This window comes from Spermophilus citellus (assembly GCF_964194105.1).
Source record: "Spermophilus citellus genome assembly, chromosome: 1".
NCBI classification, from domain to species: Eukaryota; Metazoa; Chordata; class Mammalia; order Rodentia; family Sciuridae; genus Spermophilus; species Spermophilus citellus.
The window spans coordinates 205765317-205790459 of NC_138182.1; the positions used below are offsets into that span (position 1 = coordinate 205765317).

Below are 25143 nucleotides of genomic sequence, written 5' to 3' on the forward strand. Positions count from 1 at the left end.
GTTTTTACCCAAATTAGATGTTCTCTCTACTGGTACTCCAATTTGAACAGGTATGTAATACATGGTTAGCCACCAACCTTTAGTAGGCATTTCACTAATAGAAGCTTTCCCTCAGAGCTCTTCCTATCTGCAGGTCACTCTTAATCCCTGTAGTTTGGTCCAGGCAAATGGTTGGGGTGGGGGCAGCTGCAGTGAGGAGGTAAGCAGGTGGCACCTTACCTTGACTGCTCTTGGACCTCACCTGATAGTTATGAGAGAGTTTTTTTCCTTCATTCATGTATCTAAACTCTGCAGAACTTTTGCCAGTCCTAAATTCTTGAATGTTCATATTTTAAAGTAATGTATGTTGAGCACTAGGTCTGCTTCAGGTACTATGCTAAGAAATTAAGATAAAAGAATAAATTTAATCCTCACAATGAATGTTTGAAGTGTTCTCTTCAGGTTTCCATGAACAGGAGGAAACTGAAGGCTAAATGTGTTACGGCTTTGCATGTCCAAGGAGGCAGAATGAGGAAATCCAGTGAATTTATACTCAGAATGGTGTGATCCTACAACTTATGATCTTGACCACGATGGTATAATGTTTCCCCTAAGGTAGAATATAGAAAAAAATCTACACAAAATGAACCTTTTATCAAGGTCCTGTGGCTCAAAATGTAATCAGGATGCATTTCCACACTTCTCACTTGGATTTCTAAGCTCTTTCTGCCTATTGCTACCCTTAATCACAGATAAACTTTTCACCCCTTTCTCGACTTCCCAATACCACCCAAATTTCCAGTTTGATAGGATGCTGAGGATCTTACTTTGTGCTGTCTCAAGCTATTTCACTCTTTTCTTTTCCTTTCCAAAGAGGAAGATGAAGTGACTCAGGTCCGGAATCCCTTCCCTGACACTTAGAGGAAGCCAATCAATAACTTTCCTCTCTGTCCTCCTGGCACCAATGACCCACAGTGCATTAATAGCATTGCTACTTAGCAGCTCAAGACAAGATCTCACAGGGAAATAAATTTATTGTTCCCATTATTCTTCCCCTTCAGTAAATCCTACCTTGCTGCTTCCTGTTACAGGGCTCTGGAGGCCTTCCGGGCTATCAAATAGCACCATTCCCTTGGCAGTGGTATATGACTGATTGAAATAATCCTATTTAAAAATGTTATCTATCTACTTGGTTAATTTACCTATGGTTTGGTCTTGTATATTCAATCTGGTAGCAAAATGCTTACTTTTTTTTCTTCTACAGTTGGAGTTTTCATTATTGAAGTAAAAAATGAATCATTGAAATATCACCTATGAATCCTATTAGAAAACATTGCCCATTGCTGCTTTCTACATGTGGAGTTTGATGCACCTACTTTAGTACATTCTGTTTGACAGACTGGCTTTCTCAATTGGTTTGAACATCATTCTGATAAGGCTGAGGTCATATATCCTAGCTCTGTACAGTGTTAGGGTTTCATTCTGGGCCTGGATGACCCAGTCTCTTGGTCAATCTGCACACTCTTCAGAGAGAGATGAGAAAGGCATTCCTACTCCAAGCACATTTTTTTGCACAACATTTTGGGTACAAAGGCAATACATTATTTAATTATTTAGTTGATAGTTTCAAGTATCTTGCTTACTAGTGATACTTGGGGTGGTGTTGCGAAGAACAGTACACTCAAAGGAAAACACCGCCAAAATAATAATGTTGTGAATATGACTTGTCCCTTTGGAAGACATACAGAAGAGGTAGAAGTGGAAACAATATGAAATAATAGAGATTTGCAAGCTGCTTCCTCTTGAATGCCTCAATTACATTCTCTGTGAGAGGTTAATGTTCCTTGGTCCACATATAGACATTTGTCTGAGGGAAGAAGAGGGATGTCTTTGCTCAGAAAAAAACGATCTAAGACTCTGTTATCTTTACTAATTCCCGACAATAGAACACAGAATACTGCCAACACTGTGACTACAATTTTTTTAAAAAGGATGTTAGATAACTTAGGAGATGCTTGGAATTTATATCATCATTTGTAATTTAAGAAAAATGAAAATTTACCCTTTAGGTTTTTGGTATTGTTCAAGTTTCAGTCTCTAAAAAGTTGGAGATAAATTTGTTAAGTTAGTTTTAAGCATGGATTTCATTTTGATGCAGATTGTGTTGATTCAATACAGACACATACAGTAGGTGTTCAGTGACCACATCACTGTCTCCTGCTTCATGTGTTTCAGCTGAAATAATTTTCCCTATTTGCTCTGAACTGCTAGATGTAAACACTAAATGCAATGGATAAGCTTTCTATTTAAGAACATGTACTTCCCTCCAATGAGATTTCCTTCATTTATCATTCTACCTAGAACAGATAGTGCATTTCTGAACCCCTACTTTAGGTTTCTTTTCCAAACTTTTCTACCTTTTGGTATGTTTCTTCAAAGACCAACTTTTGATATTGTGGTGAATCTTTTTATAGTCATCATAATTGAATCTCAACAAGTGAGGATTTATTAAAGTTTTCAAAGCTAGAAAACCCTGTGCCCAAGATCCTCCCCAACAGGAGCAAATTGTTGCAGTCCATACTACCTTAAAAAGAACCCAGGTGCAGGCAGGTTACTTGTCTTCAAGGGAGCAAAGTTATTACAAAACACAGAACTTTGTGACAATATCATTGTACGTCTCACAGATAATGGTTTATTTGTAATTGCTTAACATTTATAAGGAAAACTACAGTAGTAGTGAGTGAGTTGGTGGGCAGGTGGCACAACTTGCTATGACTAGTAGGGATTTTGTAATTGCCCCTTCTCTCTTCTGCAGCTGTTTCTCAGCTCTTCCAGCAGGTGTCACTATAATCACAGAACAAACATTCCACAGCATGGTATGTCACTTTATTTTTCTAGCATAATAATTTAAGTATTTACACACTGCACACTGTTTTACACAGATACTTATTCATATACCTATGAACCACATCTAAAGGTTTCTTTGCAAAGATTCAACACACTGGTGGTGGTGGGGGGTGTTCCAAGCATAGCAAAGAGGACAAAAAAAAAAAAAAAGTCTTTTAAAGACAGCCATGTAGAGCATCTGTGAAAACCAGTGTTTTCCCCCAAGTGTTAAGCTTCCCCAGGAGACGTGTGAATAGCTACAGCATATCCATGTGTTGGTATGACCTGAAGTTCTTCTAAGGACTTCATGAACCAACATGTGCAAGCAGCATTTTCTCTGGGAACTCTAAAGAAAAATCAACCTGGTTCTTCTCTAGAGAAACACATCTACTTCTGAAAGTTATCTGTGGGGACTATAAAGGTTTTACAGGGACAACGCTTAAAAAGTGAAAATAAGTAAAATACACTGATCCTAATGCTAGTGATGCAAGATGCTTTTAAGCATCGTTTCAGCTAAATGATATGGCAAAACCCATTTTTTTTCCCCCCAACTACTGGTAGAAGTGTTTATTTTCCCTGAAAAGGACAAAGGTGTATTAATCAAATACATTCTAAACCTAGACACTGTAGAAATCTCTACTATTGCTTTTACTTCACTTTTATACTATTTGCACAAAAATAGTGGTTAAAAGTATCCTTGATATTTTTCCTCCTTTATTCTAAGCGATTAGAAAATAACAATACTAGCTTACAATAGCTTCTGAACTGGGCACATGGCACCACAGTTGAATAAAAGCAGCCAAGTATCAGAGCTGATGGCAGGTAGGTCCCTAGTCCAACTTCTGTAACAGGGTTAGGTTCCAACTTTCCAGAGTTGAATCTTTTAAGAAACAGGTGCCTTATTTTCCCAGGCTGCCCAAGATTACTCTCTCATACACCAGAAAGCAGAGGTTCGCCACCTCCAGATGAACTCACAATCCCATCCTGAGACTGGAAGTTACATCAGTCCACTAAGAAATAGAACTTTACAAAATGACATCTTGCTGCCCTCTGGGCCTCCAGCAGTGCCACTGGTCAACAGGATATGGCAAAAAACATGACCTGGTCAACCAAAACTCAGCATACTCTTGGCCTCAATCATGATGGTATTTGAAATTCTTTTGTTCGCATTTATGTGAACTTGAATTATTAAAGTACAAACAGTGCCAGTTTTTCTTGGAACCAAACATTTACAATTGGATATCACAATATAAACCTACCTATCCTGGAGTTAACTTTCTCATTTACTGTTCTTGTTTTTGTTGTTGTTCTTTCCCTTTTGCAAGGGGCACCAACAACAGAATGGAAGAGGTGAGACGAGGAATCATTTTACTCTATAGGGATTTCACCAAGTTACAAGAGCAACTGATGTTCAACTACAGGTGTTAAGAGTATCTGATTTAAAAAGACAGACTTGGGGAGCATGAAGTTAGGTAATGAGAAATCTGGACTGACCAGCATCACAGGTAAGTGCATGCTGGGTTAGGCCTAGGGGGCTTTTCTGTCCTTAACACCCTACTCCATTTCATCATGCACAAAGACGTGTCAAAGACTCTCACGAAGACCAGGAGTAGCGGGCAAGGAAGCACAGAGAACTCTGTGATGGGCTCTGGGTCTCAACATCAAAGGAAGATGAATAAACCCTACCCTCAAATTCTTAAGTTGAGGCAGAGGAGGGGTAATGGGGTGAAGAGAAGGAGAATGTTTCTGGGCCCAAACAGTTAAAGAAGAGAAAACTAAGAATGTGGGCTCCCACAAATTATGAAGAAAGAGCAAGTCATGATTATTACTAAACTTATGGTTTCATATTTTGTTTAAAGGGAATAGAGTTAAAAGAGGGGAAAACCACAATTTAAATTGAGTATGGGATGAGAAAAAATGTGAGAGCTACTGAGATCCAGCAAGATATTTATCTATAAACTGTCTGATATTTATCTATAAACTGCCATCACGAAGGACCTTTCTACCTATGGAAATGGCAGTTTCATAGGTTCAACTGAACAACACATGTGCTTGAAAGAAAATAATTATAGCAACACACTCTCCGCCTTCCCCCACCCCCCAAAAGTGACAGTTGTTAAGAAAGGGCTTCTTATTAAGATCAGCATTTACAAGAGTCAAAAGCACCTATAAGGGAAGAGTTAACTGTCCTTTCCAACTGAGTGAGGGCAGAAGAAAGGGTAGGGTCACACTCCAAAGGAAAGGAGGCAGCTCCATCAGGAGGTGGCCAGTGAAAACTACACGCTGTGGCAAATCAGTAGCAATGGGAAAGGGCAAGGGGAAAAGCCAAGAATAGCTACAGACAACTGGTCACCTTCCAAGGGAATGCTGGGTATGGTGTCTGTGTATATGTACTATACATATTAACCAGGTACACACATAAATATTTAATATATAAAAAATAAAGTGCTTTCTAACAGGTTCCCGGGTAGGGACAATTATAAAACATTTCACAAAACTGCAAAACAAAATTGATACAATCAAAGAACACTGCATCCAACATATGTGAAAACAACCAAACAGAATATGTACAATCTGGTGGTATCCCAGGATAAACATCCTGTCATATACATGGTATATACATATATACTCTTTTACTCAATATATTATGACAATATATATTTTAAATTTTTGTTATAGACAAAAAATAAAAACAAAACAAAAGACAACCCCTACAAAAACACAATAAGGATCAAGCACATGAGTCCTAGACTGACAGACAAATTGCTGCCACCACGGGGAGTCCCATTGCCACTGCTGGGAAAGATGTGCCAGTGTTCCTTCCTGGGGTGCAGTGCCTCCACATCCTCTAAGGCACTGTGGGCTGCAGCGGTAAAGTTGGCATCACCAGTGGTGAGCAGGTCGAAGACACAGGACTGGAAATAGATGTCCTTCACTGGCATCTTCTCATGGCATTGAGTGTTGGCAGTCTCCAGTGTGTAGCCAGGCCAAGCCTGCACCAAGGAGGTGTGAGGCAGGCTGTGCCCCAGAATGGCAGACACCTGGCCCTGCCCATCATCGATGCGTTCACTCAGAGGGCAGCCATTCACACACAGCTGCAGGTCCTGGCTTTCCTCAAAGGACATGGCTAGGTCCTCGGGCATTCGGATGGCAAGGGTCAGGTAGCGACCCAGCTGTCGCACAAACACTGTAGTGCCTATATAGCGGGCATGCATCTCCACGTAGCGGCCACTCTCCCTCTCCACGATAAGCAGGCTTTTGGCTTCTCCATCCCCACCGCTGGTGGTGCCATCCACAAAGGCAGCTGGTAGGTCATCTGTCACAGCTTGGTATACTTTCTGATCTGTACACTCACGGTGAGCTTTGAAGATGATCGTGATCTGTGGGAACACATACAAAGGTCAACACAATGGGTGGGAGCAGAATGCCCTCCCCTGATAGCAAGCATGCCCCTCCACTTGGAGTAAAACGATTTAAAACAGAATCTCCAATCTGAATGCAAAAACTCTCGTCTCAGAAATGTTGAAAAATAAAGAGTATCTCATGTATTTAGAATTAAAATTTAACATAAACTCAGGGGACCCAAGGAGCGTGCATAAATAAAAAGGCTTTTTTTTTTTTTCTTTTGGTACTGGGGATTGAACCCGGGAATCCTGAGATATATCCCAAGCCTCTCCTTTATAAAATTTAAAAATTTTTTTTTTTCAGACTATCTTGCTAAGTTACCCAGCCTGGCCTCAAGCTTGTGATCCTCTTGCCTCAGTCTCCTGAATTGTGGGGATTACAGGCAGGGACACCACACCTGGATGAAAAAAGTTTTTTTACTTTTATAAGACAGAGAACAGTGTTGCAGTTGGGAAACATGCAATTTTTATTGATAATTTGTATCTGTCTCTTTCCAAAAATGACTGAGACTAGCATAGCTCTGAGAGGGAGAAAGAGTTGCCTAAATTATATAGAAAGTTTTAAGGGGCTTAATTAACAATGTATTTATCAGAACTTTGCTTTTTAAAAAGATTCTTCATTGGGCTATCAGTATACCAGTCCTGACTTATCACTGCAAATTTAATGTAAATTCTAAGAGATGAGGCAGCGTATGGAGGTGCACCTCAGAAACAGCTACTAGCCATCTGCCTCAGGGACAATTTCTTTAAGTCTCTCAATCTGATGCTTTGCATCCCATGACAGGGAAATCATTTGGCAAATATAGCTCCCAACTGCTGGAAAAGACTACACACCCCAGACTTAGTTAGAGCAAATGTTTCCCCAGCAGTGCCAGGACCCTCTGACTCTTCAGAGCTCTTCCTAGCCAACTCTCAAGTCTTCAAATCACGTACACAATGCAGGGAGAGAAAAAAACCCATCTACTGAAAATGTAAATGCTTCCCTTCAGTAAGCCCATTTTCTTCCCTGCAGAATCCTTTAATTAGAACAGTTATAAAAACACAACTAAACTGAACCTTTAACACACCTTTGCCTCCAATATGCAGTAAGGGTAGTGGAAGGGAGGTACCTATGAAGAGACAGGGGTTTGTGTGTCACATAGATGGGAAAACTGCTCCAAAGAAAAAAAGACTACATTTGGAGATTTGTGTTATTGTTAGTAACTGAGGTAACAGCTCATTTCTTTCTTCCCTCTTGAACAAAAAATAAAAGGATCAGGTGACTTCAGTCAAGAACGAGGCAGACAAGCCAAACACTCTGTGAGTGGCTCTGGATGTAGGGAACCTTCCAGCTCCTGCAAGGGAACTAATCAAAACAATAGGCCCTTGTTAAAAAGGCCCGAAAATGCCCCCCTCCAAGTCCTCACCACCACCTTCAGGTTTATGTCTGAAGTTTTTCCCCAACTCAGCCAGCATTTGCTCACACTATTTAATTCCACATGTTCCCACTGGTGTTACTTGACTGGAATTTTCCAGCCATTTCATTTTACTTCAGCCAGTTATAAAGCCAGATCTGAACCAGCTGCACTGCAGAGCAACTGGTTAAATTCATATCCGTTGTTTGCAGCTGCAACTAAAAGCCAGACAATGTGCTATGAAAATGCTGGGCTTTCTCCCTTCATAATTACCCTGAGCCACAATTTGATTTCACTACCAGCCTTCTCACATTTCAACACCTCCTTAACAGCCTGAAGGAGGTGTACCAGAGATGATTTCAGGAAATTTGCTGTGCATCCAAGCATAGGACCTTCCAGAGTGAATGGGGGTTTTGAGTTAGATATCTAATGGGACTATAAAATAGATTTATTTGGTGGCTCTAAAGTCAGTTTGACAAGTGCTGTTTAAAGCACACTGGGATCCCTTGGAGGTGAAAAGATTAATTCAAGTAAATTCTGCACCTGAAGGTTAATAATACAAATGGCTAAAATAAGACTAGTAATAGACTTTATATAATCACTATCTTCATTTTCAACTATAACATACTCAGATTAAACAAACTCTTCTATAACATCTAATTTGTCTTTCTAGTTTGACAAACAAAATTATTTGCAAGAACTTTTTTTGTTCACATTAGAAAAAACAAAGAGGAATTACTTTTGTTGGGACAACAAGGAAGAGATATCCAATTCCAGACAGGTTTCTGAACAGACAAGCAATGCTCCATACTAAGATGAGTGGAATAGTTCCAAACATCTTATGAAGCCTGTTTTTTCGTTAAGCACACCAATTCCACCTCAGGAACTCAGAAGTCTGATTTCAAACATCTCACGCTCTCAATCCCTGCAATGCCTGTAACACAAATGACAACTCCACATACCTAGAAGGTCACAGGAAAACTTGACTCCTCTAACATATATACCTACAAAATATTTCAGTTTTCCTCACAGATTCCTGTTTGTCTTTCCAATTTTCTAGGAGTGATTTTCTCTTTTGGGTGAGATGATTTTCACAGAATCCGTATAGAATTACTCACTGAATCAACATGCTGAGGTGATGAAGTGATCCCACAGCATGAGTGAGGCCTCCTGAGGGCTCCTCTGTAGTTTAAGTATGTACTGACTAGGTATCTAGATATATAATCAGTGTAAATGTAGAAATTTCTGGGTAATAGAGTCACATGACTTGAGTTTTGTAATGTAATTTCATTCCTCAGAACAATTACAACATGAGCTCTTAAAAAGCAAGCACTCAGCTGTGAAGGGCAACAAATTTATTTTCAAGTTTGTCTTCCTCTTCAGAAAAGCAAACTTCATTCATTATTCTTCTTTCTTGTGATACTAAAGATTGAACGCAGGGGTGCTCTACCAGTAAGCTCCACTTCTGCTGCCCACCCCAGACTCTGTCTTTTTTGTATTTTGAGAAAGGGTCTTGCTAAGTTGCCCAGGCAACCCTTGAACTTATAATCCTCCTGCCTTGGTCTCCTGAGTCATTCTTAATAGTTATAGCATCAAAAACATTAAAATTCAGTGGGAGTTTTTGCAACTTCCAAACTTCTTATATTTCCAAATAGCAGTTATCAGAGCATAAAAACAGAATAGTCAAAATTGTATTTAAAAGCTTTCACACAGTATTCAAAACACCAGCTATTCTCTTAACTTTCCCCCTCCCCCATGCACTGATCCATATGCCGTAATAACTCAATTTGGCACATCTGTTCTATGCCACACCATTTATTATTGATGCATGGCATTTCTGTACATTTAAAACATCAATGTCTTTTGTTAAACCTCCCCCACCCAGTCTCTCTCAACCCTACCTTAGACAAACTACTCTAGTTCTCCTCATTTATTTTTAATGTTTCACCCCCTGAGATCTTTACTACCCACAACTGTCTATTAGGAAGAGGAAGATACAGCTACACAACCAACCTCTCCACACATGAAAGGCAACAAAAGACTAACAAGGTTTGTAATGAAAGATTAAAATTAAGAGGCATCAGCCCCTCCTTTCCATCAGGAAAACAAAATAACGAAAGAAAATATATTAAATGAAAATGAACTAGCCCACAACAAGGAAAACAGGACTGCCTCTCCAAGAAATCCAGATATTTTCCCCAGGGACAACAGCCTTGCAAAATGCTGTACATAGGTTTTAAAGCAGCAGAATTCCCCAAAGGCTGTGCACTTAACTATTTGTTCATATTGTATTTTGGAAGAAACAATTATTGGCGTTCAATCAGGCCACTTGGCACTGCAAGTACAGGACCTTTCTGGGATCCTCAAATACCAGAACTGGACTTTCAGATGGAGGAATTCATCTCTCTTGGCTTAAGGTGGATCTGGAAGCTAAATTTAAGTTGTCACAGAAATTAGTTTGAAACTTATGAAAACACAATTCTGATAGGTACCTGGTTAAAATTCTGCTTATGTTAAAGGAAGTTAAAATGAATTTTATTTCATATAATTAGCTCATATGTCTACTTTGCCTCTCTCTGGGTATAATTATAGGCTGAAAAAACAGCAGACTGTGAGGGAGAATGAGACTATACCCTTTCACTCTTACATATGGGAGGGGCAAGAGCTGACAACAAGACCTCTAGAGAGAACAACAAAACCATTCTAACAAGAGCACACGCTTCAAAGAGAAAATCAGGCTTCAGCTCCATTCCCAACACACTCAAATTCTATTTCTGAGGGTCAATTTCTCCAAAAGTTGAGAAGTGAAAACCCAGGAAGCTCAGAAGCTTCAAAGGCAGCAGAGGGCTTTGAGGCACATTCCTTGCCAATCTTCCCTAGCTCCCCCTGCCCATCTTTTAGGGTAAGTAGAAGTCTGGATCTCAGCTGAAGCAGAGCTACTTCTACTCCCTTCAGGAAGAGAGGCCTGTCCTGTGGTTACACAAAATTGTAGGAAGATTAAAAAAAAAAAAAAAAGCAAGCACACTTTAAAAAAAAAAACCTTTCTGTCTGAACAATTTCATGCAAAACCCACGAAGGTTTTATATGCACCATATTTCAGAAAAAATGTTGGGCTGGGAAATATGTGATGTCACTGACAATTTTCCTAAAAAAATAAGGAAGACAATCTGTTAGGAAGTTGTGAACTCAGAGAACTGGAATGTAATTTTACCATCACAATTCAGCCTATATATCAAATATCTTAGCGAAAAGACATATAAAAGTACAAGTTGTTCAAAAATTTTATTGGACTAGGATTAGATACTAACAGTAAGATAGTACATGTGTTTACAAGCTGAATGGCTGATTTAAAATATTATCATCATAGATGCCTTTTAAGGCTTAACAGACAAAAAAAAAAAATCCTACTACCTTCAAAACATATACCAAAATATGTAGGTTTCTCTACTCTCAAGTCTCCTTCCATGGAGCTCTATTCTTGGAGCACTTGCAGGAAGGTTACAGAGAAATGGAACGGATCACACTTATTCTTCAGTATTGCCCTAGGTAATAAATACATGCAGGAACAGGGGCTGCCTTGGCTGCTCGAGGGGTACTTGGCAGCAGATGGAGAAAGAAAAAGCCAAACCAGAAGGGAAGGACACCCACAGCTGAAGGCTGCTAGGGTGGTCCGGAGAAGCATCAAGCTCACTGGCTGGAAAGAACATTCAAGAATGAAAGGGAAGCTGGCCCAGGGATGACACATAAAAGGGACAGGCACAAAAATGCTGACTTTCAAAGAGTATTTTCTATACACTTAAAACAAGGAAAGCTGAAGCACAAATAGGCACAGAGACAGGGAACCTGGCCAGCTTCCTTCTATACAACAGAGTAACGTGACACTGAGCAGGAGGAGGAGAGGCCTCTAGGCCTGTAAGTCTCAGTTATTCCAAAGACTCCAAAGAGGTTTTTTCCCTCAGCTTGTCTGCTGTGCTCAGACTCCACTGTGAAGAAGCCAGCTCCCAAAGGAGCTCCCTATGCTTACAGATGTGAAGGTAAGCATGTGAGGCCTCCCTTACAAGCCTGGGCTGCTACTCCTTTTTAGACTAGAGGCTAAAAATATTTTGAAAGGTGAGAGCCTGGGCTGGAGGCAGTAATACTTAGTTGCTCAGAATTTGCCCCAGAAGGTCTTGCCTTCAGGCATCCCCCTCCGGATGGGAGCTGGGGGGACAGGGCATTGGCAAATGCTCTGTGCCTGGGTTCAGTGTGGTTTTTCCCAAAATGGGTGGCAAAGAAGAAACCACAGCCTTTTTGATCACTTCTGGGTTTTGGGAAGTGAGAAAAAAAGGTAAAGCGTCTTCACTAAACACTCACGCCTTGTCATTTCTAAGATTAAGGTCTTTTTCTCCTCTTCTTTTTGTAGTACTGGGGATTGAACCAGGGGCACTCACAACCACTGAGCTATATCCCCAACACATTTATTTATTTATTAGGTACTGGGATTTGAACCCAGGGCCTCACACATGCTTAGGCAAGCACTCTACCAACAAGCTACATCCCAGCCCTCTTTATTTTTTGTAGTAGTTTTTCTGTTGGCTTCAGTTAAGGTGGAAAAACAGTTCGCCTTAACTGAAGGCCAGGGCCTTGTGCATGTGAAGCAAGCATTATACTTAGTAAGCTATATCCTCAGGCCTATTTTTTAAGTTTTGAAACAAAGACTATGTTCCCTCAGGAGAGCCTCCAACTTGTGATCCTCCTGAGTGAGGATTATAGGTGTGTATGCCCATATCAGGCTCTAAGTTCAATTTCAAATCCCCATGGTTACAACAAACAAACAAACCCCTTGAAAATTTAGGAATGAGGTGATAAGAAGTAGTGACCATGTATTTCAAGAAGCCACTTAAAGGAATGCTACCCTATAATATCCCTCTATCTTCATTTTCCCTGGGCAGAGATAGAGAATGACATCAATACCTCATAGGTACACATGGGTATGTGTGTGCTTGTGCACACACGACTTAAATGGAAAGATAAACCCCAACCCCAGTTTCAGGAGCACATGTAGAGCAGATGAAAACTTCGAGTTTAAATGCTGTCATATCAATTCTATCCACAGCACAGACACCATATTCCAACATGAAAGAGCCCCACCAGAATTAGCCAAATGTTCTTTCAGCTCCAACTCTCAAAATAACCAGCCTAGTGGAGCATAAAGAACTCCCTTCTCCACAGAAACAATTCACCTAAAGTTCTATCTAGACCCCAAAGGACCATGTTTTTAATGCAAGGTTGTTCAGTTAAAGTCTGTATCTTAGATGCATGTTAGCTGTTCTTGTTACTTATCACTTAAGGACAAGTTCTTAAGTTACCCCACCTCCTAGAACACAAAATTCAAAACAGTGGAAGAGCAAGTTCCTCCGCAGTCAAAACAAATAAAGAAAAAATGGTTAAGTAGCATTTTTCATTGTTCAACATTGTAGGTAACTTTTTACATGCCACATTCCACATGGGCAGAAACTGTTTTGTTCGCCTTAACTGAAGCCAACAGAAAAACTACCAACGATCCAATGTTTCCTTCTCGCCCCTTCCCCTGAAAATGCAAAGAAAATTCAACAGGGCAGAGAGAGACATTTGGAAATGTGACAGAAAAACAAGTTCTAACTCTCAGCTGAATATCTGACTTGGCCTGGTGCCTCTGGTTTAAACTACAGAGGGGTGAAGGTTTGTTTTAAAGCAGCAGAGACCTATAGGACCCTCATGGATTCCTGCCTGGTTCGAGAGTCCTTGGGTTAATTTCACATACAAATGGGGAATTTTGAAGGTCTCCTCCTTCCAAACTATATCAGGGACAGAGGAAGACACCAGGGATTAGAAAGCCTGTAAAAGACTGTTACTCAGAGTTATGTTAATGCATACAGAGAATATAAAAGTGTGCCCTTTTGGAAAAGTGTAGCATAATGAATAACCAAGGTTTGCCCATTCACCTTACAAAATGACTTTTCAAACTTCCAGGTTCATTATATGGCTAACAATTTCTCCTTCTTTCTCTGCTTTCTTTCACCACATGTACTCTGAATTTTTTTTTTTTTTTTTTTTTTTTTTTTTTTTTTTTTTTTTTTTTTACCTCCAGGCACTCTACTGAAACTATATGAAGCAAAGTTAAGTAGTTCCTGGGTCTAAGACCTTATAATCCAGTACAAACAAGAGCTATGCAGGAAATAGAGAAGGACAAATAAGAACACTGCCACCTGGAATTGGAGCTGATTTCTGCCCTTCTAAAACCTCTCCTTTAATGTTAAAAGAATTGTTTCTATGATAAATAAAGTCAGGAAAGATAAGAATGTGTAACATATGGTTTCAGGAACATTTTAAAGATGAAATGGGATCCTAAAAAATGACTTAGAACTGCTAACTGTGGAAACACCAATGCAAGTGAGGGACCACCTTGACTGTGGGAGGTGGAAAGAAGGTGTGCCAAATCCCAGGAGTAAAAATTTGACTTGTGAAAGCAACCAAGGCAGGGGTGTGCCCTGGTGATGGTTTGGGGCAGGTTTTTGCAGCAGCTGCTCTCTCTGGCCTGCTCTCCCTACCCTTTGTGACACTCTGTCAGCCTACAGAGTAATGTCGCTGGGAACAAAACTTGTAGCTCACCAATGTGCTACAAAGAAACTCTGAAAACAGATGTGCTTATATACAAACCCCACACTTCTCCACTGAAAACTATAAATTTCAGTTATGTGCTTACATTCAGGCAGAGGCTACCATTCACCCCTACATCTCTTAAACACAGTGGTTCTTTTAATACCTAGTATTGCGAATGTAGCACCGAATGAATGACACATTTTATCAGACAGATTATTATATTTAGGATGGGTTATAACTACAAACTCCTTTCCCATATGTTCCAATGTGTCTCAATGAGTCTTATAACTTTTTAGTATCTCTATATAGCAAAGTGGATCACCATAAGGGATTAATTTCTACGAGACAGCAATAATTACCTGAATAATACATGGGATAATAACAAAACTAAAAACCAATCTCAAATTTAAAGAATTACAATTATTTGCAAGACAGTTTGTTCTGTGAAAGTGCTCTATATTCCCTAAATTTTGTGTCCTCCCTGCCTATCAACACCACATGCATGAATGTCACCCATACATTTGAATCACAATTCTGCCAGTGAGGAGGAGGAGCATCTTTCTCAGCCTATAAAAATGAAAGGATGGCTACTGTGTAGCTTACATGGTCTCGGAAGAGATGCTAAAAACATAATGGGCCGCAAAAATAAATAAATAAATAGGTGTGGGGTCAAGAGAGGACAAATTTCTAAACACTGATCCAGAGATATACTTAAAATGACAGTTGAAAGCCTTTGCAATGCAGATAAGTCTGGATGATTGTGTAACCAATACAGAATGATCCAGAACACTGGTTTGCCTGTCCATATGATACGGTGGGAAAATACCAACATGCTAAGAGGCATGAGAAAGGAAAAGCAGACTTACCTCATGTCTAGGAGCCTACATGAGAATGGAGATTCATTACCATGGAAAGCCTTGCATTATACAGTTTGAGGAAGACATTAAATGAAAATGAACAAAACTAAGTTTTTCTACATCTTTAGCATCTGTAGTAAAGTTCCAGAAACTTCTAAGAAAGTAGCTACAGAATTTGAAATTTCTGGATAATTATGGAATTAAACACCACACACACACACATCCCTGATGGGTAGGGCTTCCTAATGTGTTTTGGACAGGTACTGGGTGCTGCCATGGGATTACCAGGAGCTGGTAGCTCATTGCAGGAGCAAAGGTTTACAAGGCACCTCAGAGAATCCACACTCCAGGTCAGCAGGAATTTAGTTTGGTCAAGCACAAAAAGCAGACCCTTTCCCAAATGCCAGCTACTTTAGGATAAACCCCTTCTTCCACCCAAGGATAAAATTCAGTAAAACAGGTAACAGATGGCAAAAAATTGTTACAAGGCCTACAATTTGTTATTTTGCTTTACTAAGACTGAAGAATAGTACAAGAAAGCCAGAGTGGCAGAAAGGATATGACTACATTAAAACTAAAGGAAAGATAAAGCAAAAGCATTCAAATTGATTGCAAATACCAATTACTAAAAATACCACCATTGTTTGGATTATAATTTAGTAACAAATTCCTGAAATTTCAATGAAAAGGAATCATTTAAAATGCACTTCAAAGACTAGTGTATTTTGTTTGGGGTTTGTTGTTGTTGTTGTGCTTTTCTGCAGTGTTAAAGATCAAACCCAGTACCCTGAACACAATAGGCAAGAATTCTACTATTGACACACGCCCCTTGTTTTGGTAAGGGATAATATATGCTACTAGAAATACACTGGTAAAGTGCAGAATCCTTCCTTAAAATAATTTACCCCCTCATCATTTCCTATGCTCATGGTGTACACAGATCCTTACTGAATACCTTTGTTTGAAACAGAGCCACACAGATACACTGAATGAACTAGGGTTGAGACTAAGGGGGTGGCAAAGAATGTGGAAGAGATGGAACAGAACCCAGCCACCTTTACCAAAAGATGATCTGGCTCTCTTGCGAGTATAAGGCCCAGGACAGCTAATGACATAGGTCCTCTCTGGAGCCTACAAAGTGTGGGTTACCTCCTCCCTCCAAACAAAAACTGCTTTTCTTGCCAGTGTAGCTAACTATGAGTTCTATGCCCGCCCCTCTCATCTCAGTCTCCCCCAGTACCTACATGCCTACAGCTGCCTCTCATGACTAAAGGTGGGGAAGATGGCCCAAAGCTGATGTGGATCTTAGCCGAGTTGTGTAGGTGTGCCAGAAATCCCTGGAGCTCTGGGGTGGAGAGATGAAAAACCAGCTCTGGCTTTCTCTTCAGTAACACATCTACCTGGCAAGCTGGCCAACTGTTACAGACTGCTCCAGAGAGCCGAAGCATAGCAGGCTGGCAGAGAGCATAAACAAAAACAAAGAGTCCCCTAGAAAGCATACCTGCGCACACCATGACCACCTGGAAAACAAGCCCTGCTTTTCCCAGAGAAGGCAAGGAGAGGGCCATGGGGTAGAGAGAACAGTGGAGAAGAGGCAACATCACACACCACAGGCCTATCTGCCTTAAAACTGTCACTTGTTAGGGAGGAAAAAAAAATGTCAAAAATGACCCCTTGAGGACAATTGACTTCTTCCTCTTTCATTCTGCTATTGGTCTTTTTTCCCATTTTGTCTTTTTGTGATGACAGAAAGGAGGTTATTTATAGGCAGGAGTGCTCACTAAGTTTACTGGAACATGGCTTCCAGAAGAAGCTGGGCTTTCAGAACTGAGTTGTCTTAGTGACCTCACTGAGCAGCATAGCCAGGGTTTAGTGCTCCAGTTTGGTGCTGAAGGCAGGAAAATGAGCGAGCGTTAAACAACAATTTCACTATCACAGCTGGCAAGCCCAGGATCCATGATATCACCAGTTTTCAAACCAGTGACAATGGGCATATGGGTTATTAAAAATGCTTGACCACACAAGGATGCAGTATCTGCCACATGTGGTGCCTAGTTATCCAATAACTGGTCTACACATGTGTGCGAGTTCTCAGTAGGGGGTGGGACTCAAACGAAAAAATCTTGCAAAAGACTTTTTTAGAAAGAACTACAGTACACAACAAGGAAAAAAAAATCAAATCTTGTTTGAAATTTGTTTTGAATTTTTTGCCTCAAAGTACTTTTATTACCATCATTTTTTTTTAATGCTTACAGTCTATAAAGGTTTTATTTTGGCACTTGATGGATGAAAAGATATCGTACTGCAATATTTTAGGCCTCTGCGTGGTTTCACCAGCACATGTCACACCAGCCTTAAGACAGGCCATCATGAGTAACCTTCCAGATAATTATGTGGGCTCTGGAGAGAGTTGCAAAGAGGAGGAGGGGGGAAAGGCCCCCTCCCAAAACCCCAAATGAACAACCAGAGGTTGTGAAGCCATAGAGTAATTTGCTGCTAAACAGCATGGTCACCAGATGTGGCAAAATACTTTCCAACAGCGCAATTAAAAAAACCACATACTCTCATCGACCCCTTGAATTTATGTAAGAGGACCACTTTTCTCCCCTCCTTTTTGGAATGGGTAAAATCTCTGATAATTACCAAGCAGGGGGAGAAAACAAATAATTTTTATTTATTTATTTGCTAAAAATTATGATAAGTTTTCTAACTGAAATGGAATTATCTTAAGTGCTTCACGGTACATTGTTCCATTTATATAATATTAATACTTGTAAGGTTACTGGTTATCCCCCAAATATTTTCATCATAAAATATGTAGACTTTAAAGTTAAATGATAGACGTGACATGTGACTGGATGAAAGGCATGGAAAATAAAACTTTGGACTTGTGAAAAACAAAAAACTACTATTTTTGTATTCACACAGCTTTTATTAATCTCTATAGTCTTATCTGAAGTTGATTTTTCCAGTTCTTGATTATTTGAATAACTGATTATGACTTCCTCCATTCCCAGTTCCATTCTTGAAATTTCAGTTATCCACTGACTCTGACTATTCCCAGTTTAGGAGTCCTATGATTCTGCAGGAATGATGGATTTTTGGTTATGGTCTATTTTTTTTAAGAACTTCTTTTTTTAGTTGTAGAATTTATTTTTTAATTTTGTTTATTTATTTGTTTTTTAATGTGGTGTTGAGGATCAAACCCAGTGCCTCACACATGCTAGGGAGAACTCTCTACCACTGAGCCACAACCCCAGCCCCTGACTATGGTTTATCTTGTAACTGCAAAATTTTTTATCTTTACGACATAACTTAAAATAAATACATATTTTGTGATCCACATAGGAAAAAATATTTGCATACTTATAAAAATCAGAGAAAAAAGTTTCTTTTGAGATGTAGTATTCCGTAAAGCAAAAGGCAAGCTAGAGCTTTTTCAGAGAGTTAAAGTATAAACATTTTGGAGATCCCCTTAGATGTCTGGACTAGGGTTAACAGTCCTCTTTTCTCAGAGAAATGACTTTTAATCTTAGATTTGTGGCACCCCTGGGTGTCTGCAGATATCTCCTGAGGTGTTATAAAATTACCTCCATAAAATGCCAAGTCAAATAATTAAAATTCATTTTAAAAATATACCGCATGTGTTTGGAGGCAAGGGAGGGTATCCTGGAATCAAAAGAACAGTCATAAGTATTTCAAAAGCTTGATCCCCACCAATTATATTTTACGCTAAAGCAACTTATGAGTAGATGTAATAAATAAAGGAAATTAAAGCAAGTGAGATGGTCTGAAGCCATATGTAGGGTTTTGTGGTTGGGATAACAGGGAAGGAGGTGGTTTTTCTTGGGACTCTCTTTTAGTAGAATCAGTTGTTTACTTTCTTTGCTAATGATTAAATTAGCATTGGATGGCAATCGGAAACTCCTCTCTACCTATCTGTAGGAAAACATGGTGCGTGGAAGTAGTTGTCCAAGATCTCTGAACAGTGTTAGTGCTTTTTAAAATAAATAAACATGAGCTATAGACAATGGACAGAAGGCAGTGTAAACTTAACTTTGCCAGCTTTCCCCTTAGCTTCTGATTTATACTGTTAACACAAGGCCCGAGATTACATGGGAATTATATATCACTGTTCTGCAATATCCAATTTGTAACTTCCTTGGTCACCAAGAGGTTAGTAACTAAAACACCATTATGGGTTTGCCATTGGGAAGCTTAGCTTATAGCTATTATGTTTTACTATAGCTTTCAAATCACCAATAAAATATGTTTCCTTATGGGTCACTGCCCCAGGTTTCATAGTTTTCTTTATTCAAAATGCCCACTTCATTCATCTGATAAATCTGAACATGGATTTCTTCAAGAAGAATCACACACATGCACTCAAAAGACATCATGGAAAAAAAAACACATTTTTTTTTTTTTTTCATTAAATAGGCCTGTATTTTCTTCCAGGAGAAGTCCATTTCACTGTTTTATTTTTCATGTCACTGTCTGTTTAAATTTAGACCCATACTTTATATTCCAAAGCAAGTTCCTTACTAAATTCTTTATCAACTCTGTTAATTGCATCCCAAGAAGACATTAAAATAATAATAATAAAGACTCCTCTAAACTAAGCCTTTTATACCACATTTTGAAAGTTGTCTGAATCAAACATCTGGAAGTTATGAGTAGAAAGAAGGAAAATAAGAAAGCACACTTGCCTTATTTGTAGCAGTGGCACTGGATCCAGGGACCACAGGCACATTCGTGACTTGAACTGAAAGGTAATTATTATCTATGAGTGGCCAGGCCCCTTCCACTTTGCACGTTTGGAAGTGATCCTTGAAAGTTCTAAGGTGAGGATCTCCAAACAAGCCACAAAAAAGGTAATTGGGAGGGTTCTGGTCCCCTCCCCTATGTTCTCTGGCTCCTGTGTGGCTATGATAGTTGCAAGGGTCATGGGTCACTTCAGGGTTGGTAGAGGATGTGGGTCCATCCTTGGAACAGTTTCTCTGGCTCATGAGGTCACTGATACCTAACACAGCAGAATGGTATACCAGGTTGCCACGGCAGGCTTTTGAAGTTCGCTGGGTGCAGCCAGCATAGGCACGCAGCGCCTTGCAAAACTCAGAGTCAAAGCCGTCAATGGCAGAGTTTAGGTGCGAAGTCAGGGACACAAAGTCCGTGGTACATTTCTGGATTCGACATTGGGCCGGCTGTTGGCAGTCACCTATGGGAAAGAAGATAAGACGGACCATGTAAGTGCTTCATAACTTCCTGAAGTACATAAGAAAAAGACATTCTCCTCTGGGAAATGTTTGTTCTATCTCATATACTCCTATTTTAAGAAACCTTCAGAAACTGGGTTGCATTGCGCTCCCATGTCTCTTTCAAACTAAGCCCGGGAGAAAAACTGTATACAGTTATTTAACTTAAAACTTCAACACATGAGCCACTGTGAGTGAACATTAGTCTAGTCTAGTGCTCCTGGGTTAAAATGATAAAGTATTTTAATTACTATTCCCTTATCAGATTATAGATTTTGAGAAAGATTCTCTAGCTTTAAAGTAAAGCCAAAGACACAAACTTTGGATTTTGAAAAGCACATGAATAATTTGCTTTGGAAAGTATTATAAGAGCAGCACTATGTACAAAATCATGATTAAAGCCTCCACATGCAAGGAAGGAGAAAAATCCTAAATTATAGTATGATTAGTTAAAACACCTTTACATGATTTTATATACAAGGTACAGGCTGAAAATACCAAGAAAAAATCCAGGTACTAAGTTATTCTAACTTTCCTGCAACAAACTGGATATAGTCACTGTTTCCTAGTTTCTACAAAACATAGGTGCTCTGTTAAAAAATACAGTGATTCATTTAACCAAGCTATCTATTTATATCTTCCTTAACATCGCTGACACTCTAAGATTCCAGCTCTCAAGCAGATCACAAGTAAAAGCGCACTAAATAGAAAAGTACATGCTGAAATTATGCTGCGCAGATGATCCAACCATGTTTTTTTTTCCAGAAAGAGATTCAGAGAACTATAAAGCACAGAATTCCCTCAGAATATATAGACCTTACATTTTTTCCCCCTTAAACCAGCATCCTTATAAACCTAATAATTTAAACAAAGCTAAAACGAAGGAATAAAACCCCAAGTATTACTGTCCTGTAGTTTTTAGAAAAATCGATTTCCAAATTATCTTTTTTGCCACTAGCCTCTCAAACAATTTATAAAACCTCTCCAAAACATACAGAGAATCCACAAAAGCTGAGCACAGTGGCACACACCTGTAATTCCAGTAACTCAGGAGGCTGAGGCAGGAGGATTGCAAGTTTGAGAGAGCCTCAGCAACTTAGGCTCAAAGCAACTTAGCGAGACTATGTCTCAAAATAAACATAAATAAATAAATAAAAAGTGTTGCTCAGTGGCAAAGTAGCCTTGTACCATTAAAAATAACAAGAACAAAAAGAGAACTGACAAGAATGACAATCAGTGATGTGTGCCAATCGTTTTATTATTCTGTTTCATAAAGTGGGAACAACAGACTTACTGAAAAGAGAAATTCTGGTCTTTATCATCAGTCTCAGATTATATAGAAATGAAGTGTAATATATATTTATGTTACTTAAGAAATTTTATGTCTTTAAGAAATAGAGGAAGCCTCTTCATCCCTTCAAGTTTTGGGTTCCTTATCTGAGAAATGAGGATGCTATTCTTTTTTTTTTTTAAGAGAGAGAGAGAGGAGAGAGAGAGAGAGAGAGAATTTTTAATATTTATTTTTTCGTTCCCAGCGGACACAACATCTTTGTTGGTATGTGGTGCTGAGGATCGAACCCGGGCCGCACGCATACCAGGCGAGCGCGCTACCGCTTGAGCCACATCCCCAGCCCAAGGATGCTATTCTAAGATGAACTTTGGGAAAGGGGAGAGTCACCACCAGTGGAACTACTCATAAATATTTATTTAAATATATAAATATTTCAAATATTTCATTTTAGCAGTTGTTTTTTTTTTTCTTTTGTACCAGGGACTGAACCCAGGGGAACTTATATACTAAGCCACATCCTCAGCCCATTTTTATTTTGATACAGGGCCTTGCTAAGTTACTGAGACTGACTTTAAACTTGCAATCCTCTGCCTCAGCATCCCGAGCTGCTGGGATCACAGGTGTGCGCCATCGCACCTGGCCCAATTCTTTCTTTCTTCCTTTCTTTTTTAAATTCTGAGACAGGGTTTTGCTAAATTACTGAGATTACAAGTCTGCATCACTGCACCCATAGTAAACTGCTTTTAATTGGAATAACATAGCCTGCAATCTCTGTTTCTAGCTTTAATAATGAGAAAAGGATGGGCAGGAACAACCACTGATGACAATTTTGTCAACATTTTAAAATTTCAAAGACCAAGGAAGGAAAAATATTGTACTCTAGACTTTGTATTCAGTTTAATCTGAATAAAAGAGAATATCAGGATTATTTTAATATTGTGGAGCTGTGTACTTAGAGCAATCACTAAATCACTTTTAAAAAAAATCACAAAATCACCTTCATATGTTTGGCCTATTTTAAGCTTTCTCAGTCCAAAGCTGACCCAAGCAGCTCCAATATTGTTGTAATTAATTCCTCTCTCCAAAGCAGATCAAGTCTATTGGTGCTAAAAACAAAAACAAAACAAAAAACTTCCCAAAGGCTTTAAAGCCATTTTACAGATAGAAAAACCAAGGCAAAGGGCTATTAAAGGCCTCTTCCTAGATGGATCACAAGCCAGGGTGTGATTAATGTTCTTTAAATCTCCTTTTCCTTCCACCACAGCTCATGCCTCCTTTAATTTCCCAACTCTTAACAACAGTAGTAAATGACAGCTGAAAAAAAAAGTCCAATGTAACTGTTACATTACTTTTAAAATCATATTCATAGCAAATAGAAAGCAAAAACTAAAAACAGGGCCATGATCTCTCAGTAATGAACAGTTCTTATATACTACAAATAAATGACAGCACAAAAGTTTCCGCTAAACTTTCAGTGCCTATTTGTTCTTTTTATGGTCTATAAAATCTATCTGAGCATACATTTACTTATAATTATCATAAAATATCAAAAGTAAGAATGCCTTGGAAATATAGATGCAACTGTTCAGAAGGGAAAAGAAGCAGACTTTAGACTGCTTTCTTCCCTTTCCTTTCTTCATCCCCAACCTCACTCTCAAACTTTCCATTTTTCATAGCATATAGGTGCTGATTGCTATGAGAAATTTCATGCAAAATGGAAGTGCTTCTTCAGAGAAGGTTTCTAACAGCCTTTTGTTATAAAGATTATTGGATGGAGAAGGGCTACCTAGAGAGAAAAGTACTTTTGGGTCAGCATTTTCAGCTCCATCTCAGGCTTCTGTATAATGACTAATTTGTAGCATACACCCAGAAATATCCAGGCTTCATGAATTTATAATGAGAATGCACACTTTGCCTGTTACAGGCAGTAAAGTAAACCTCCTGTCAAAATGCCAAGACAATGCAGAGTAGAAACAATCTCAAGGATGTAGCCAAGAAGGCCATGAAGTGTATGAGTAAGCAAGTAACTTCCATATTGGATCTCCATTTAGGAACTGCAGAGGTTTGCTAAAAATAAATACACACGTTATGTATATGTAAGTAAACAAATGAAAGCTATTTCTCAAGGGCAGAATTCTAAATTCGCAGTTACAGATTTCTTCATTTTGGGGTTAAATCATCTACAATCAGTGTGATAGCAAATCATCTACAATCAGTGTGATAGTATTTTCATGCCAGTTACTGAAAGTGCTAAAGGACTTGTAGGTCTAGTGCTTTCATTTCATTATTTTTTAATGAATCAGACATAAAGGCCTCACCATTCAAGACAGTTTCCTTAATGTCAGGACTGCATGTGCGAATCTGCAGCACAATCACCAGTTTATAATAAAAGAAAGGAGATATGCTGAAGCTGAATTGAGTGAACCATATGGGGTGCTGAGGCAAATGATATGGATCCAGACATAAAACATATGGTAGTCCATCTGCAAAGAGCACTGCTAGGCTTCCTACTATGGGAAACAACCCCTGCATTTCAATAACATTCTCTTCAAAGAGATCTCTCAAAAGGAGCTCTCTTTTCTATAACCAGATTAATTGTTTATTTCCAACAAATTGTCCATAGAAATTAAGCCCCATAGCACTTGGAGTTGAATCTAATGATGACTTTAGTAAGGGCACACTGAGATAATGATAGGAGCTTTATGTTCCAAATTCTTGAATTTCTCAAACCAATTTCATATGCCTTTCATAGGCCAGCATGGAAATCTTCAAGAACCACATTTGGATCCTGTCATAGGACCCTATGGCAACTATTGGAAACAATGTTCAAGCAGCCACAGGTTGGTGGGGGAGGGGTCCACCCTCCACTTCAGTTTCCATATAAAGAATGTATACTTTTGGCACTATAAGCACATACACCCCAACCCCATACACTTGCTTCTAAATATGTCTTTTGGCACATTAAGAATTTTTCACAAAATTGTAATGCACATTAATATTATTTTCTAAGGTGCTAAAGCTACTAATGAAAACAATCATTCTAAAATTCTCTACTACATTCTTTATTAAGACTTCAGTTTCCCCAAGTGACAGTATTAAAATGCAGCTACTACACCACAAATGCAGTTAGGCAAACTAAATTAAGTCGTTTCCTTAAACCTTAAACATTGTTTTCCATTACTTAAAAATACCTCCCAGATTTTTAGAACCTCTGATTGTGACTCAATAAATAAGTAAAAATTTCCCCGCACAGTTGGGTGGCGTTAAGGTTCATGATTCTTCAATCAGCGCGTTGTGACTGCTGTTAACATAAACATAGGACAAAACGTCCTAGGAGGAAAAGAAACTTATCAAATGTCCTGTTGTTTTCAAACTAAAATCTGCGTTTAAAATTTGAAATTAATATAAAAATTCTTTAAATTCCTCATTTGTAAACAGCGTCTTGGATTTCAATGA

General features: G+C 39.0%; 1 protein-coding gene across 1 annotated transcript in view; it reads right to left on the minus strand.

Annotated features, from left to right (window-relative positions):
• Window positions 1–2648: 2648 nt before the first annotated feature.
• Window positions 2649–25143, minus strand: part of RGMB (repulsive guidance molecule BMP co-receptor b) — a 28424-nt gene continuing 5929 nt past the window's right edge. The window contains exons 4-5 of the mRNA XM_081291342.1: window positions 19851–20359; window positions 2649–6245 (exon numbers count right to left, since the gene is read on the minus strand). Coding sequence (XP_081147468.1) covers window positions 5577–6245; window positions 19851–20359 — 1178 coding nt within the window. The 3' untranslated portion in view covers window positions 2649–5576. The remainder of the gene's footprint in view (window positions 6246–19850; window positions 20360–25143) is intronic.